Source organism: Schistocerca cancellata, chromosome 9, assembly GCF_023864275.1.
Source record: "Schistocerca cancellata isolate TAMUIC-IGC-003103 chromosome 9, iqSchCanc2.1, whole genome shotgun sequence".
NCBI lineage: Eukaryota > Metazoa > Arthropoda > Insecta > Orthoptera > Acrididae > Schistocerca > Schistocerca cancellata.
Genome location: NC_064634.1, coordinates 96,945,022 through 96,958,361, shown reverse-complemented (window position 1 = coordinate 96,958,361; position 13,340 = coordinate 96,945,022). Strand labels below are relative to the sequence as shown.

General features: G+C 38.8%; 1 protein-coding gene across 2 annotated transcripts in view; it reads right to left on the bottom strand.

Moving 5' to 3' along the window:
- Nucleotides 1-13,340, bottom strand: part of LOC126100350 (signal peptide peptidase-like 3) — a 96,990-nt gene that overhangs the window by 13,099 nt on the left and 70,551 nt on the right. For both annotated transcript variants that reach the window (XM_049910963.1, XM_049910962.1), the window contains exon 8: nt 9,990-10,141. In XM_049910963.1, the coding sequence (XP_049766920.1) occupies nt 9,990-10,141 (152 nt within the window). The remainder of the gene's footprint in view (nt 1-9,989; nt 10,142-13,340) is intronic.

Genomic DNA, 13,340 nt, shown 5'->3' with positions numbered 1-13,340 from the left:
GACTTTGAGCTGCTAGTTACAGAACCTAAAACTTAATACCTAATCTGAACCAAAGTGTACCCTGCCATTTTTCACACACAATACGTATGGTCAGCTGTTGAAATCTTTTGATCTTTTGCAACAGAGAAAAAGCAGAGGGCTGACTGCACATCAGATTATGAGCCTTGAATTTGCAGTGTGACACTTACCCACTTGGTTACCAAGTCACACATCTAACAAAATTACTTTATTACTTGCTTTTTCAAGATTAATGTACAGTTATCTGCCTAGAAACTACTTTAGCATGTTATTTTAACTGTTAAAAAGGACAAATCTCTTCTGGCTGTAAATGCAGAAGCCTATAATATGAGGGTTGCTTAGAAAGTAATCCACTGCATTTTTTTTTCTCAGCCAAAAACAATGCTACAATGCGAAACGTTACTTATGTATTGTTTGAAGTCTCCCGAGTGAAAGCACCACGTTTCCATCACTTCTGACGGATAACATAGCTGCGGGACAAGTTTTGAAATAGCGTCTGTAGGTGAATACAAGCAATGTGCCATCATCGAATTTCTCATTGCAGAGAAAGAAATCATCATCATCATCATCATCATCATCATCATCATCATCTAAGACTGATTATGCCTTTCAGCGTTCAGTCTGGAGCATAGCCCCCCTTATACAGTTCCTCCATGATCCCCTATTCAGTGCTAACATTGGTGACTCTTCTGATGTTAAACCTATTACTTCAAAAGCATTCTTAACCGAATCCAGGTACCTTCTCCTCGGTCTGCCCCGAATCCTCCTACCCTCTACTGCTGAATCCATGAGTCTCTTGGGTAACCTTGCTTCTCCCATGCATGTAACATGACCCCACCATCTAAGCCTGTTCGCCCTGACTGCTACATCTATAGAGTTCATTCCCAGTTTTTCTTTGATTTCCTCATTGTGGACACCCTCCTGCCATTGTTCCCATCTACTAGTACCTGCAATCATTCTAGCTACTTTCATATCCGTAACCTCAACCTTGTTGATAAGGTAACCTGAATCTACCCAGCTTTCGCTCCCATACAACAAAGTTGGTCGAAAGATTGAGCGGTGCACAGATAACTTAGTCTTGGTACTGACTTCCTTCTTGCAGAAGAGAGTAGATCGTAGCTGAGCGCTCACTGCATTAGCTTTGCTACACCTCGCTTCCAGTTCTTTCACTATGTTGCCATCCTGTGAGAATATGCATCCTAAATACTTGAAACCGTCCACCTGTTCTAACTTTGTTCCTCCTATTTGGCACTCAATCCGTTTATATTTCTTTCCCACTGACATTACTTTCGTTTTGGAGATGCTAATCTTCATACCACAGTCCTTACATTTCTGATCTAGCTCTGAAATATTACTTTGCAAACTTTCAATCGAATCTGCCATCACAACTAAGTCATCCGCATATGCAAGACTGCTTATTTTGTGTTCACATATCTTAATCTCACCCAGCCAGTCTATTGTTTTCAGCATACAATCCATAAATAATATGAACAACAGTGGGGACAGGTTGCAGCCTTGTCTTACCCCTGAAACTACTCTGAACCACGAACTCAATTTACCGTCAACTCTAACTGCTGCCTGAGTATCCATGTAAAGACCTTTAATTGCTTGCAAAAGTTTGCCTCCTATTCCATAATCTTGTAGAACAGACAATAACTTCCTCCTAGGAACCCGGTCATATGCCTTTTCTAGATCTATAAAGCATAGATACAATTCCCTGTTCCACTCATAACACTTCTCCATTATTTGCCGTAAGCTAAAGATCTGGTCCTGACAACCTCTAAGAGGCCTAAACCCACACTGATTTTCATCCAATTGGTCCTCAACTAATACTCTCACTTTCCTTTCAACAATACCTGAGAAGATTTTATCCAAAACGCTGATTAAAGAGATACCTCTGTAGTTGTTACAATCTTTTCTGTTTCCATGTTTAAAGATTGGTGTGATTACTACTTTTGTCCAGTCTGATGGAACCTGTCCCGACTCCCAGGCCATTTCAATTATCCTATGTAGCCATTTAAGACCTGACATTCCACTGTATTTGATGAGTTCCGACTTAATTTCATCCACCCCAGCCGCTTTATTGCACTGCAATCTATTGACCATTTTTTCCACTTCCTCAAATGTGATCCTATTTCCATCATCATTCCTATCCCATTCTACCTCGAAATCTGAAACATTACTGATCGCATTTTCACCTGCATTGAGCAACTCTTCAAAATATTCCCTCCATCTGCCCAAGGCATCCACAGGGTTCACCAGCAATTTTCCTGACCTGTCGAAAATACTTGTCATTTCCTTCTTACCTCCCTTTCGAAGGCTGCTAATTACACTCCAGAATGGTTTTCCAGCAGCTTGCCCCATAGTCTCCAACCTGTTTCCAAAGTCTTCCCACGATTTCTTCTTGGATGCTGCAATTATCTGTTTGGCTTTGTTTCTTTCTTCAACATAACTTTCTCTGTCTACCTGGGTTCCGGTATGTAGCCATTTTTGATACGCCTTCTTTTTCCTTTTACAGGTTGCCTTGACTGTATCATTCCACCAAGCTGTTTGCTTCAACCTACTTTTACACACTACTGTTCCAAGACATTCTTTAGTCACTTCTAGTACTGTGTCCCTGTACCTTGTCCATTCCTTTTCCAATGACTGTAATTGACTACATTCAACTAACTGGTACCTTTCTGAGATCGCTGTTATGTACTAGTGCCTGATTTCCTTATCCTGAAGTTTCTCCACTCTTATCCTCCTACATATGGACCTGACCTCCTGCACTTTCGGCCTCACAATCCCAATTTCACTGCAGATTAAATAATGATCAGTGTCATCAAAGAATCCCCTGAATACACGTGTGTCCCTCACAGCCTTCCTGAATTCCTCATCTGTTATTATATAGTCAATGACAGATCTGGTTCCCCTGCCTTCCCAAGTATACCGGTGAATGTTCTTATATTGTGGGGAATATTCACAAATGCTTGTGCAAAGTCTATGGAGCATCTGCTGTCAACAGAAGTATGGACAGTCACTGTGCACAGAGGGTGAGGTCATCAGAAGGCGGTTTGTGGATTTCTGCAATTTGCAGTGGTCGGGGAAGCTATTCACAGCTGTCACACCTGACATGTTGCAGTGAGCTGATGTTGTCATTCTCAAGGACAGACACATTATGACTTGGTATTTGGCACTGCATCTGTCAATCAGCATACGAAGTTCACACAGTGAAGCACTGGCTCCACCACTAGGACAAGAATTGGTACCGATGGGACATACACGCTCTTGTTTCGCGCTGGATGAAGGCCATAAAACGGGATGGAGATTACATGGAAAAATAGGGTGTATAGATAAAACATCATTATTTTGTGTGTCTAATTCTCATTACGTTCAATACAGAACTGTTGAAGGGGAAAAAATGGTGCATTACTTTCTGGACAACACTCGTAATTTTTCTCATATTTTCATTAGCAACAAAACTATTTATTTTACAGCATTATTTGATAAAATCCTAATTTTCTGTGCACAAAAAGCAGTCATAAGCATTCAAAAAACATTCTCACAACTGCCTCTTAACACATTATTAAACAGGTCTGGCCATACAGTGCTTTACAAGCAAGAGTGCTCTGACCACACTCCTGCCTAGCACTCTGAGTGGCGCCGAGGGGTGAGGAGCAGTATCCTTGACTGCACTGACCAGTCACTTTATTTCAGTGTTTGATTCAACATACATGAGTGACCCCCCCACCCCCCTTATGAAATTGATGAAGCCCCATCATCAATGTTAGAGTTTACAAGATTTTAGTCTGCATAACTCCATGTGTTTGACTATATCACAAACCATAGGACCATGTATATTACATATTCTAAAATCCAAATGTTGCATAAACGTATATACACCACAACTTACTGTTAACAGACTGTATGTAAAGATTTTTGTAATTCTGCTGACCATTTTACCACTATCTAATATACTTCTTTACTGAAGTAATAGAAGTTACTGATTTGGCAACAAAAGTTGAAAATAAACATGTGATAAAATCCCACTTATAAAATTATGCTACAATGATCGACTCTTAGAAGTAGTTGCACCGCATTGCAAACATGTTTTAAGTTTCACATGTGTGCAGCCTTTGGCATATTGCCATCTCAGTCCCACACCTGTGTGGAAGAGTGCAGTGGTTGGGAAAACCAGAGCACCGAGTAGAACCAACTGTACTCGCAGAACGCGAGTGTGCTCCAGGAGCACAAATCTTGGTCAGGCCTGTTCCAAAATTTACTTTAAAGGTGGACCCATGAACTTAAGTAATTTTATTTCTACATGGAGAAAAATGTCACAAATTTACAACACCTGACTGAAGTCTTTTGACAATCAGAGCACGCTACACGTGTCTAGTACATTCACTATTTTGTGAAAGAAATGCAGACTAGTTGGTGAAAAGAGTTACTCAGTCAAGTCTAGCTGTGTACCTTTACACTGTACAATATTGGATGAGGGTGTGGTGTGGTGAGGGCGTATGGGTTTGGCAAAGGGTTGAAGGGACAGGGGGCTATGAGAAATAAAGAGTGGGATGGTGGTGGTGGTGTGTGTGTGTGTGTGTGTGTGTGTGTGTGTGTGAATTTTCTCCACCATATATCCACTACTAAACATGCACTGGTGCATCATCTGTTGTTCCAAGAATTATTCTGCTGTTACAAAGCAAACTGCCTCCTCTGTATGAATGTGCTGAAGGCCTCAGGACTGCCCTCACTATTTTCTCTCCCTGTGTTTAAATATTTTTTTCCTTTTTGTCTTTGTCTTACTCTTCTTCATTTATGATCCATTTTCTTAGCCTTTCCTATTATTCTATAACTTTTCCTTCCAATTTTCATTACTGCCATGACAAGGTTCTCCAAACTTATTTTCATAACTAGTAACAATGTATTATTTCTATTTATTCACTTGCATTATACATTAAGTTTTGACTGCTGCTGCATGGTTGCTACAACTATGGCCATAAAACAAACAAACAAACAACAAATTCAGCATAACAGAAACTTCACTGGCTTTAGAAGTGTAATAAAAACTGCCATATCTAGGTAGCTCTGTCGATAACTCTCATAAACATATCACTAATCATGGTCTGATGCAAAGTCTACTATTGTAAATACCTGCCACCACATATTACAGTATGAGCTATATAGCATAATGGTCTTTGGTGTGACGTCATAAGCGAGTGACTGCGTGTGAGATCGCTCTCTAAGTTTTCATATATTTTTAGGTTTTAGATACATATTTTAACGGTTTTTGTGATAATATTTACTATATAAGTGACGTATTAGTGGTTTCTTCATTCACCTCTGCCTTTCTTGTGTTGTGACCAGATATTTGTGAGTGTTTCGTATCGAGCAACTTAACCTCTTGCCTGTGTTTACATTCCGCGCTGACCAGTTGCAGCTGTAGCGGCGCATCGAAAGCTAAGTACTAATTAATTGTTTATATATAGTGGTTTATTTAGGAACTTTAGAAGTCTTCAACCGGAGTTCTTGGTGTTTTCTGGTGAAATAATTTCAGAAGAACCTTTTGGGAACTGTCTACAGCTTCGTTACTGTGTCATTAGGCGTTTGATTCTCTTTCTGTATTAGTCTTTTGTTATATTCACATTTGTTGTTTATTAATACTGTTAATAATAGTAGTTACTTCCCTTGTAGAGTAAGTTTGTGATTATTGTAGTCAGGTTTTTAACATCTTCTTATTGTAGTAGTGGAACGTAGAAAAAGTAAAATTTTACCACGAGTGAGAAGTGTGGGCTTTGCCGTAGGTTCGTGAGTAGTGGATTGCAGTGTGAGACTTGTTTGAAGTATTTTCACTGGGGGGAATGCAGTGGGGAAGCCAGTGGGCATTCTGGTGAGATCCTCTCCTGGAACTGCAGGTTATGTAGCAAGAGTAAATTGATAGAGGAGCAGGAGCGTAAGACCTGTGCCCTTCAGGTGCAGTTGAAAAACGCACAGGAGGAGCTAGATAGGATGAGGAGGGAGAAGGGGGTTGGGGAATGGGAGCTGGCTGTTGGCAAGAGATCTGCTAGGAGAAGAAAATTTTCAGATAGTTTTACTATTGGTGTTTACAATAGATATGACCAACTGTCAGAGTCTAGTGGAGAGGAATCTCTAGTAGTTGTAGATGTAGGAAGTATGCAGCAGACCTCAGTAGTTACTGTGCCTAGAACAGTTGCAAAGTCGAAGAGGAAGAAGAAGGTTCTGCTGTTAGGTAGTTCTCATGGCAGATGTGTAGGCCAGCAGTTGCAGGAAGTGCTGGGGAGTGAGTACCAGGTCACCAGCATTGTGAAGCCTAATGCAGGGTTGGCTCAGGTGACTGTTAACATAGGGGGGTTATGTAGGGATTTTACTAAAGAGGATCAGGTAGTGATTGTGGGTGGGGCTGGTAATATTATTGATAGGGATGGGGAGTATAACATAGATGGTAACCTGGAAAAGATAGCCACTCAGACTGGCAACACGAATGTGCATTTCGTGGAACTGTTTCAGCGTCACGATCGGCCTCATCTTAATACAGCCGTCAGGCGTAATAACATGAGACTTGGGGGTGCGCTGATGACAGAAAGCATGGGTCACATTTCAGTGGTGTCGGTGGAGTCTATCAGCAGGACGGGTTTCACTAGACACGGCCTGCACCTCAACAGGTATGGGAAGGGGAGGTTGGCAAAGCTTATAGGTGACAGCATAGGTGGGGTTGGTGGGATCACTCATGGGAAAATTCCTGCAGTAGTGGGTGTTAGAGCTGCACCTTTTTTAGATTGAAGTCAGCTGATAGGTATTCCTGCTTAAGGGAAGTCTCTCTAACAAGGGAATCACTTTTGACAAAGCTTAGGTATCCGAGTAATGAGGGAATTAGTATATTTCATCAAAATATACAAGGTATTAGAGATAAAGTTAGTGAACTGCTTATAGATGTTGACTCTGAAATTATTGGTGTATCTGAACACTTCTTAAATAAGGAGATAATTCAGAGGCTTCCTTTACCAGGATACAGGTTGGCTGGCTGCTTTTCGAGGAGCTCTTTGCGGTGTGGGGGAATAGCCATGTATGTGAAAAACGGCATCGCATTTGATGTTTCGAAGTACTGCACTGAAAAGGTGTTTGAATGTTGTGCAGGTGTGGTTAAATTTAACGGAGCTAAACTTGTAACTGTTGTTATTTATAGATCCACAGACTCCGATTTCACAACATTTTTGCTAAGGCTAGAGGAGGTTCTTGGTTCACTTTATAGGAAATACAAAAAGTTAGTTATATGTGGTGACTTCAATATTAATTGTATAAGTGATTGTGCAAGGAAGACCATGCTGGTAGACCTCTTTAATTCATGTAATCTTATGCAAACCGTATTCTTTCCAACGAGAGTGCAAGGGAACAGTAGAACAACCATAGACAACATTTTTGTTCATTCCTCATTACTAGAAGGGCATTCTGTTAGCAAAAAGGTGAATGGCCTTTCAGATCATGATGCGCAAATTTTAACTTTAAAAGATTTTTATGCTGCAACACGTGTTAAATATAGTCATCAGCTGTTCAGGAAAGCTGATCCAGTTGCTGTAGAGACCTTTGTAAACCTTATAAAGGAACAAGAGTGGCAAGATGCTTATAGCGCTGATACAGTAGACGATAAATATAATGCTTTTCTCAAGACTTTTCTCACGCTCTTTGAAAGTTGCTTTCCGTTAGAACGTTTAAAACAGGGTACTAGCACAAACAGGCAGCCTGGGTGGCTGACTAAAGGGATAAGAATATCTTGTAGAACAAAGTGGCAATTATATCAAAACGTTAGAAACAGTCAAAATCTAAATGCAGCAGCCCATTACAAACAGTATTGTAAGGTGCTTAAAAATGTTATTAGGGAGGCAAAAAGTATGTGGTATGCAGATAGAATAGCTAAGTCTCAGGATAAAATTAAAACCATATGGTCAGTCGTAAAGGAAGTTGCTGGTCTGCAGAGACAGGTCGAGGATATAGAATCAGTGCGTAGTGGGAATGTCCGTGTTACTGATAAGTCGCATATATGTACAGTATTTAATAATCACTTTCTGAATATAGCAGGTGAACTAAATAGAAACCTAGTCCCAACAGGGAATCATATAGCGCTCTTAGAAAAAAAGTGTTCCGAGACTGTTACCTGAAATGCTCCTCCATGATACTGACAAGAGGGAGATTGAGTTAATAATTAAATCACTAAAGAGCAAGAACTCTCATGGATATGACGGGGTATCTAGCACAATACTGAAGTATTGTTCTATGTATGTTAGCCCAGTTCTCAGCCATATCTGTAACTTTTCCTTTAGGAGTGGTCGGTTTCCTGACCAATTAAAGTACTCGGTAGTGAAGCCACTTTATAAAAAGGGAGACATTGATAATGTTGACAATTTTAGACCTATTTCTATGCCATCGGTGTTTGCTAAAGTTATTGGGAAGGTTGTATATACAAGGTTACTGTAGCATTTAAATTCACATAATTTGCTGTCAAATGTTCAGTTTGGTTTTAGAAATGGTTTAACAACTGAAAATGCTATATTCTCTTTTCTCTGTGAGGTTTTGGACAGATTAAATAACAGGTTGCGAACGCTAGGTGTTTTCTTTGATTTAACGAAGGCTTTTGACTGTGTTGACCACAAAATATTACTGCAGAAGTTGGACCATTATGGAGTAAGGGGAGTAGCTTACAATTGGTTCGCCTCTTACTTTAAGAACAGAAAGCAGAGGGTAATTCTCTGCAATATTGAGAGTGGTAGTGATGTTCAGCCCCAATGGGGCACTGTTAAGTGGGGCGTTCCCCAAGGGTCGGTGCTGGGGCCACTGCTGTTTCTTATTTATATAAATGATATGCCTTCTAGTATTACAGGTGATTCAAAAATATTTCTGTTTGCTGATGACACCAGCTTGATAGTGAAGGATCTTGTGTCTAATATTGAAACAGTAACAAATAATGTAGTTCATGAAATAAGTTTGTGGCTTGTGGAAAATAATTTGATGCTAAATCACAGTAAGACTCAGTTTTTACAGTTTCTAACTCACAATTCAACAAGAACCGATATTTTGATCAGACAGAATGGGCATATTATAAACGAGACGGAACAGTTCAAATTCCTAGGCGTTCGGATAGATAGTAAGCTGTTGTGGAAAGCCCATGTCCAGGATCTTGTTCAGAAGCTAAATGCTGCTTTATTTAGCATTAGAACAGTATCAGAAATAAGTGACACTTCAACACGAAAAGTAGTCTACTTCGCATATTTTCATACGCTTATGTCGTATGATATTATTTTTTGGGGTAATTCTTCTGATTCAAAAAGAGTATTTTTGGCTCAAAAACGGGCTGTTCGAGCTATATGTGGTGTAAGTTCGAGAGCCTCTTGTCGACCCCTATTCAAAAATCTGGGAATTCTGACATTGCCCCCACAGTATATATTTTCTTTAATGTCGTTTGTTGTTAGCAATATTAGCCTATTCCCAAGAGTTAGCAGCTTTCACTCAGTTAATACTAGGCAGAAATCAAATCTGCATGTAGAATGCACTTCCTTGACTCTTGTGCAGAAAGGAGTGCAGTATTCTGCTGCATCCATTTTCAATAAGCTACCACAAGAACTCAAAAATCTTAGCAGTAGCCCAAACTCTTTTAAGTCTAAACTGAAGAGTTTCCTCATGGCTCACTCCTTCTATTCTGTTGAGGAGCTCCTGGAAGAGCTAAAAAATTAAGCAAATTGCAGTGTTACATTGTTGATTGTCTTCATTTAAACTTACGACTTGTCACCTGAATATGCTTTTTTATATTTCATTTTATCTGTTTCTAATATCGTGTTATAATTTCATGTATTGACTCGTTCCATGACCATGGAGACTTCTCCTTAATTTGGTCCCACGGAACAATAAATAACTAAATAAAAAATAAATAATGTAAAATCTCATATTTATAATACTAATAAATTGCTATTAAACATTACCTTGACCATGACATTTGTGTTGAAGATATATGACGAGAAGAAAACCCAGAAGACATCATAAATAAGCAGTCCAGTCAGCAAAAGTGTCGACACTTTCAGACTGGGCAGACGCACAAATGCAATAAACGCGACGCACAGTCCCATACCCATTGCTGAAACAGAAAAATTATTTGAAATTCGGAAATGAGTGCAAATCCATTCAGCTTACATCAAGGAATAAAAGATTCTGTGGTCGTAAAAAGATTGGGGAAATAGTAACTTGGGGTGGGGAGCAGTGACAGGGTTTGTGGCAAGAAAAGTGTTCACATTATATAGACTGTGTAAAGAGGAGAGTAGATCTTTTATCAGCCCAGCATGATTTAATTTCATCATGGGGCTGAAAGTGCAACTTTTGAAAAAGTTCTGAACTTCTGCAGAATTAAGTTTCTCATTGGATAGGTCAATATGGTGTTCTGTGTTTATTTAGGAGCTTGGGAGGAAATCACAGGTAATGTTGCATATGGAGGACGTCAGCAAAGCAGAGCCTGGGTGAGGTGGGGTGGAATCTGGGAGTGGGTCAGAACATGTTGGGTAGTTAGTGGCATTCAGAAGTGGACAGTACATGGAATTCTCTCCCATATAGTCTAGTGATCCTGTAGCTTATAAACAATTCCACTGACACTACAGTGAACTCAAGACTCCTAGGTCTAAGGGGGGATAATAGGTTCCCATGGAAAGCAGATATTCGTGATCTCCAGCTCAAGCTGGTTGCAGCTACGATTAAGACCAGATGACTATCCACAGTCAGCAATAATTTCACACTTAAACTGGTTACATTACATGATTCCCTCCTTTATGTCATATGAAATGTTTTGAGGCAGCCCAGATCAGGCAAAAACAATGCTCTTCAATCCAAAAGTAATCCACCAGAGCAACATAATAGTGTTAATTCATGAAGCTACATAGGCTAACATTTTATGAGCTTAGGCCTCTTACTGACCTCACAGTAATGCAACTCACTCACAAGATTTGTGGCTGACAATATGAGTTACTATAAAAGAAACAGATCTTCCCAGTTCAACACAAAATGCAAGACCAAATTTTGGACAATGGAAAATCCAGGATGGAATGTAACAATATTGTGAAACGGAAAGTTGCCTCTCACCATACACACACAATATCGGCAACACGTTGTAACGTGTATTTTCAATATCCACACAAAATGTTGAAGGCTATTGGTGTAAATTGGTAGCTATGCAAACCTTAGTTTAAGATTATTCTTGTTGCGAACTCCTACATCCTGCACTAATACTATTGGTTAGTTAAATTGTGTCATGGAATGTAATTCACTTAAATGATTTGAACACTAGGTAATATTGCTTATGTCAAGTACTTTAGGTCTGCCTGATTGTGCAGCTATCTAAAATAACATTAAAAGTATTTAAAACTTTTCACATATATAGTGTACGATTCCCAGATCCAATTTTTCACTAAACAGCTGTTCATGAGTCATGACTGGATAACTCAGTCAATAAGAGCATTGACCACATAAGGCAAGGTTCTGAGTTAACTTCCCAGCCTGGTACAGAGTTTTAAGCTGCAAAAAGGTTTTAGGCTACAAGGATGTTTGTCTGATACAATAATTTCAAGTTCCTTTTTTCTGTCTCCAAATGTAAGAGTTTTCAAATAGTTTTTAAAGATATGATGTTAAATTTATTTCACGGAAACAGAATACCAATAGCATGCAATGAAACCTTGTAATTCCATTTATCTGTGAAACCTTGTGATTCCAGTAATCACTAACTCCATTATCAAAGAGAGATTTGAAATTGCATGTATTTCTTTAATTTGTCAGTAACTGAGGTTCTACTATATAGTTGCAGATGTGGCAACATTATCTGTATCACTTTATATATTTTTTAAGAAACCGTTTTTTCTTCTGTAAAATTTAACAAAATGGAGTTACATGGTTTTTATTGACTACATCAATATCTAGGTACTATCAATAATAGTTATTCTGTAATTCAAGATGACATCAAGAATATAAATCTCTCTCCTGTACACATGGTGTAAATGGTAACTGTTTACAAAGTACAACAGTGGTGTAGAGGAAGTTGAGAAGAAAAATTGTTGTCTATCAAGTTGGGAAACTACCTCAAATTGCCCTACAAAAACCACTTATACAACACATGGATGCCACACAAGATTCTCAATATTGCCTTGCTCTCTTAGTGCAAAATAATGGTCCTATGAAAGAAAATGAATAGGAACTTTGTTGCAGTACACTTAATGTAGTCAATTTTGTACAGGGATTAATTTTTGCTAGAGATTGCGGTTCTGAATTATTCAAGAAAAACATACAAAAGTGAAATAGCCGCAAATCTGGACATTACTCATGGCTCAGCACACCACATCATTTATGAAGTGCTCAAGTTTCACACAGTGTCTGGAAGACATATGCCATGAGAGCTCACTACATAACTGGAAGATTGATTCTCTTACCACATCTGCCATACTCACAAGACCTTGTCATGAGTTATTACCAGGTGTTGGAGCACTCAAAGAGGTGATGTGAGGAAAGAAATAGTGTTCCAATGAAGAGGGGAAGCCTGTGCTGCGCAAGCGGCTGTGAAAATGACCAAAAGATTGAACCCCCTCCCCCTCTCCAGAGGAGTCCATGCGCTTCCTACATGCTGGAGGTGGTGTATTGAATGACAGGAAGACTTTATTGAAAAATGATACACTTGTGTTCCACTTTTCTTTAAAAAAGATGATGATAATTAATGTTTTCATTTGACTTCCTCTCATAAAATTGACGTTTGTGTAAATTTTACCTCAAAATTTTGTTAATTTTAACAGCATAAAATTAATTATTAAATCATTTTGTTTGTTTGGCCTTCTTACAAAAAAGCTACTGTGCCTATTTGTATCAAATTGTAAACATAATTAGGTTTTGTGGAATATTCACAAAGATCTTTTTTCTTTTGTTACCCTCACAGAAAAATTTAAATTAATTAACAAAACAGCCGACTAAGCCAGTGGCATAATAATGCAATGTCTATGAACAATGTGTTTCAAAGATGTGAGGAAAATAGTTTCATATCAATGTCAGAGATATTGACACAATCATAATAAGAAAAATTCAAGACTAGAAATGTACAGAGAAGTGCTGCCATGTTTCCATGATTGAAATGTTTTCAAATTACACTTTTTATAAATTCCAACAATGAAGTACAATAGATTGCTATTCACCACATAGAGGAAGCAGACAGGCACATTTAAAGTACAAGGTATATAAAAAAGAATCATCCGATTTTAAAAAATCATACCTATTATGTTATTTCAGATATGTGCATGAACAACTTACTGTTG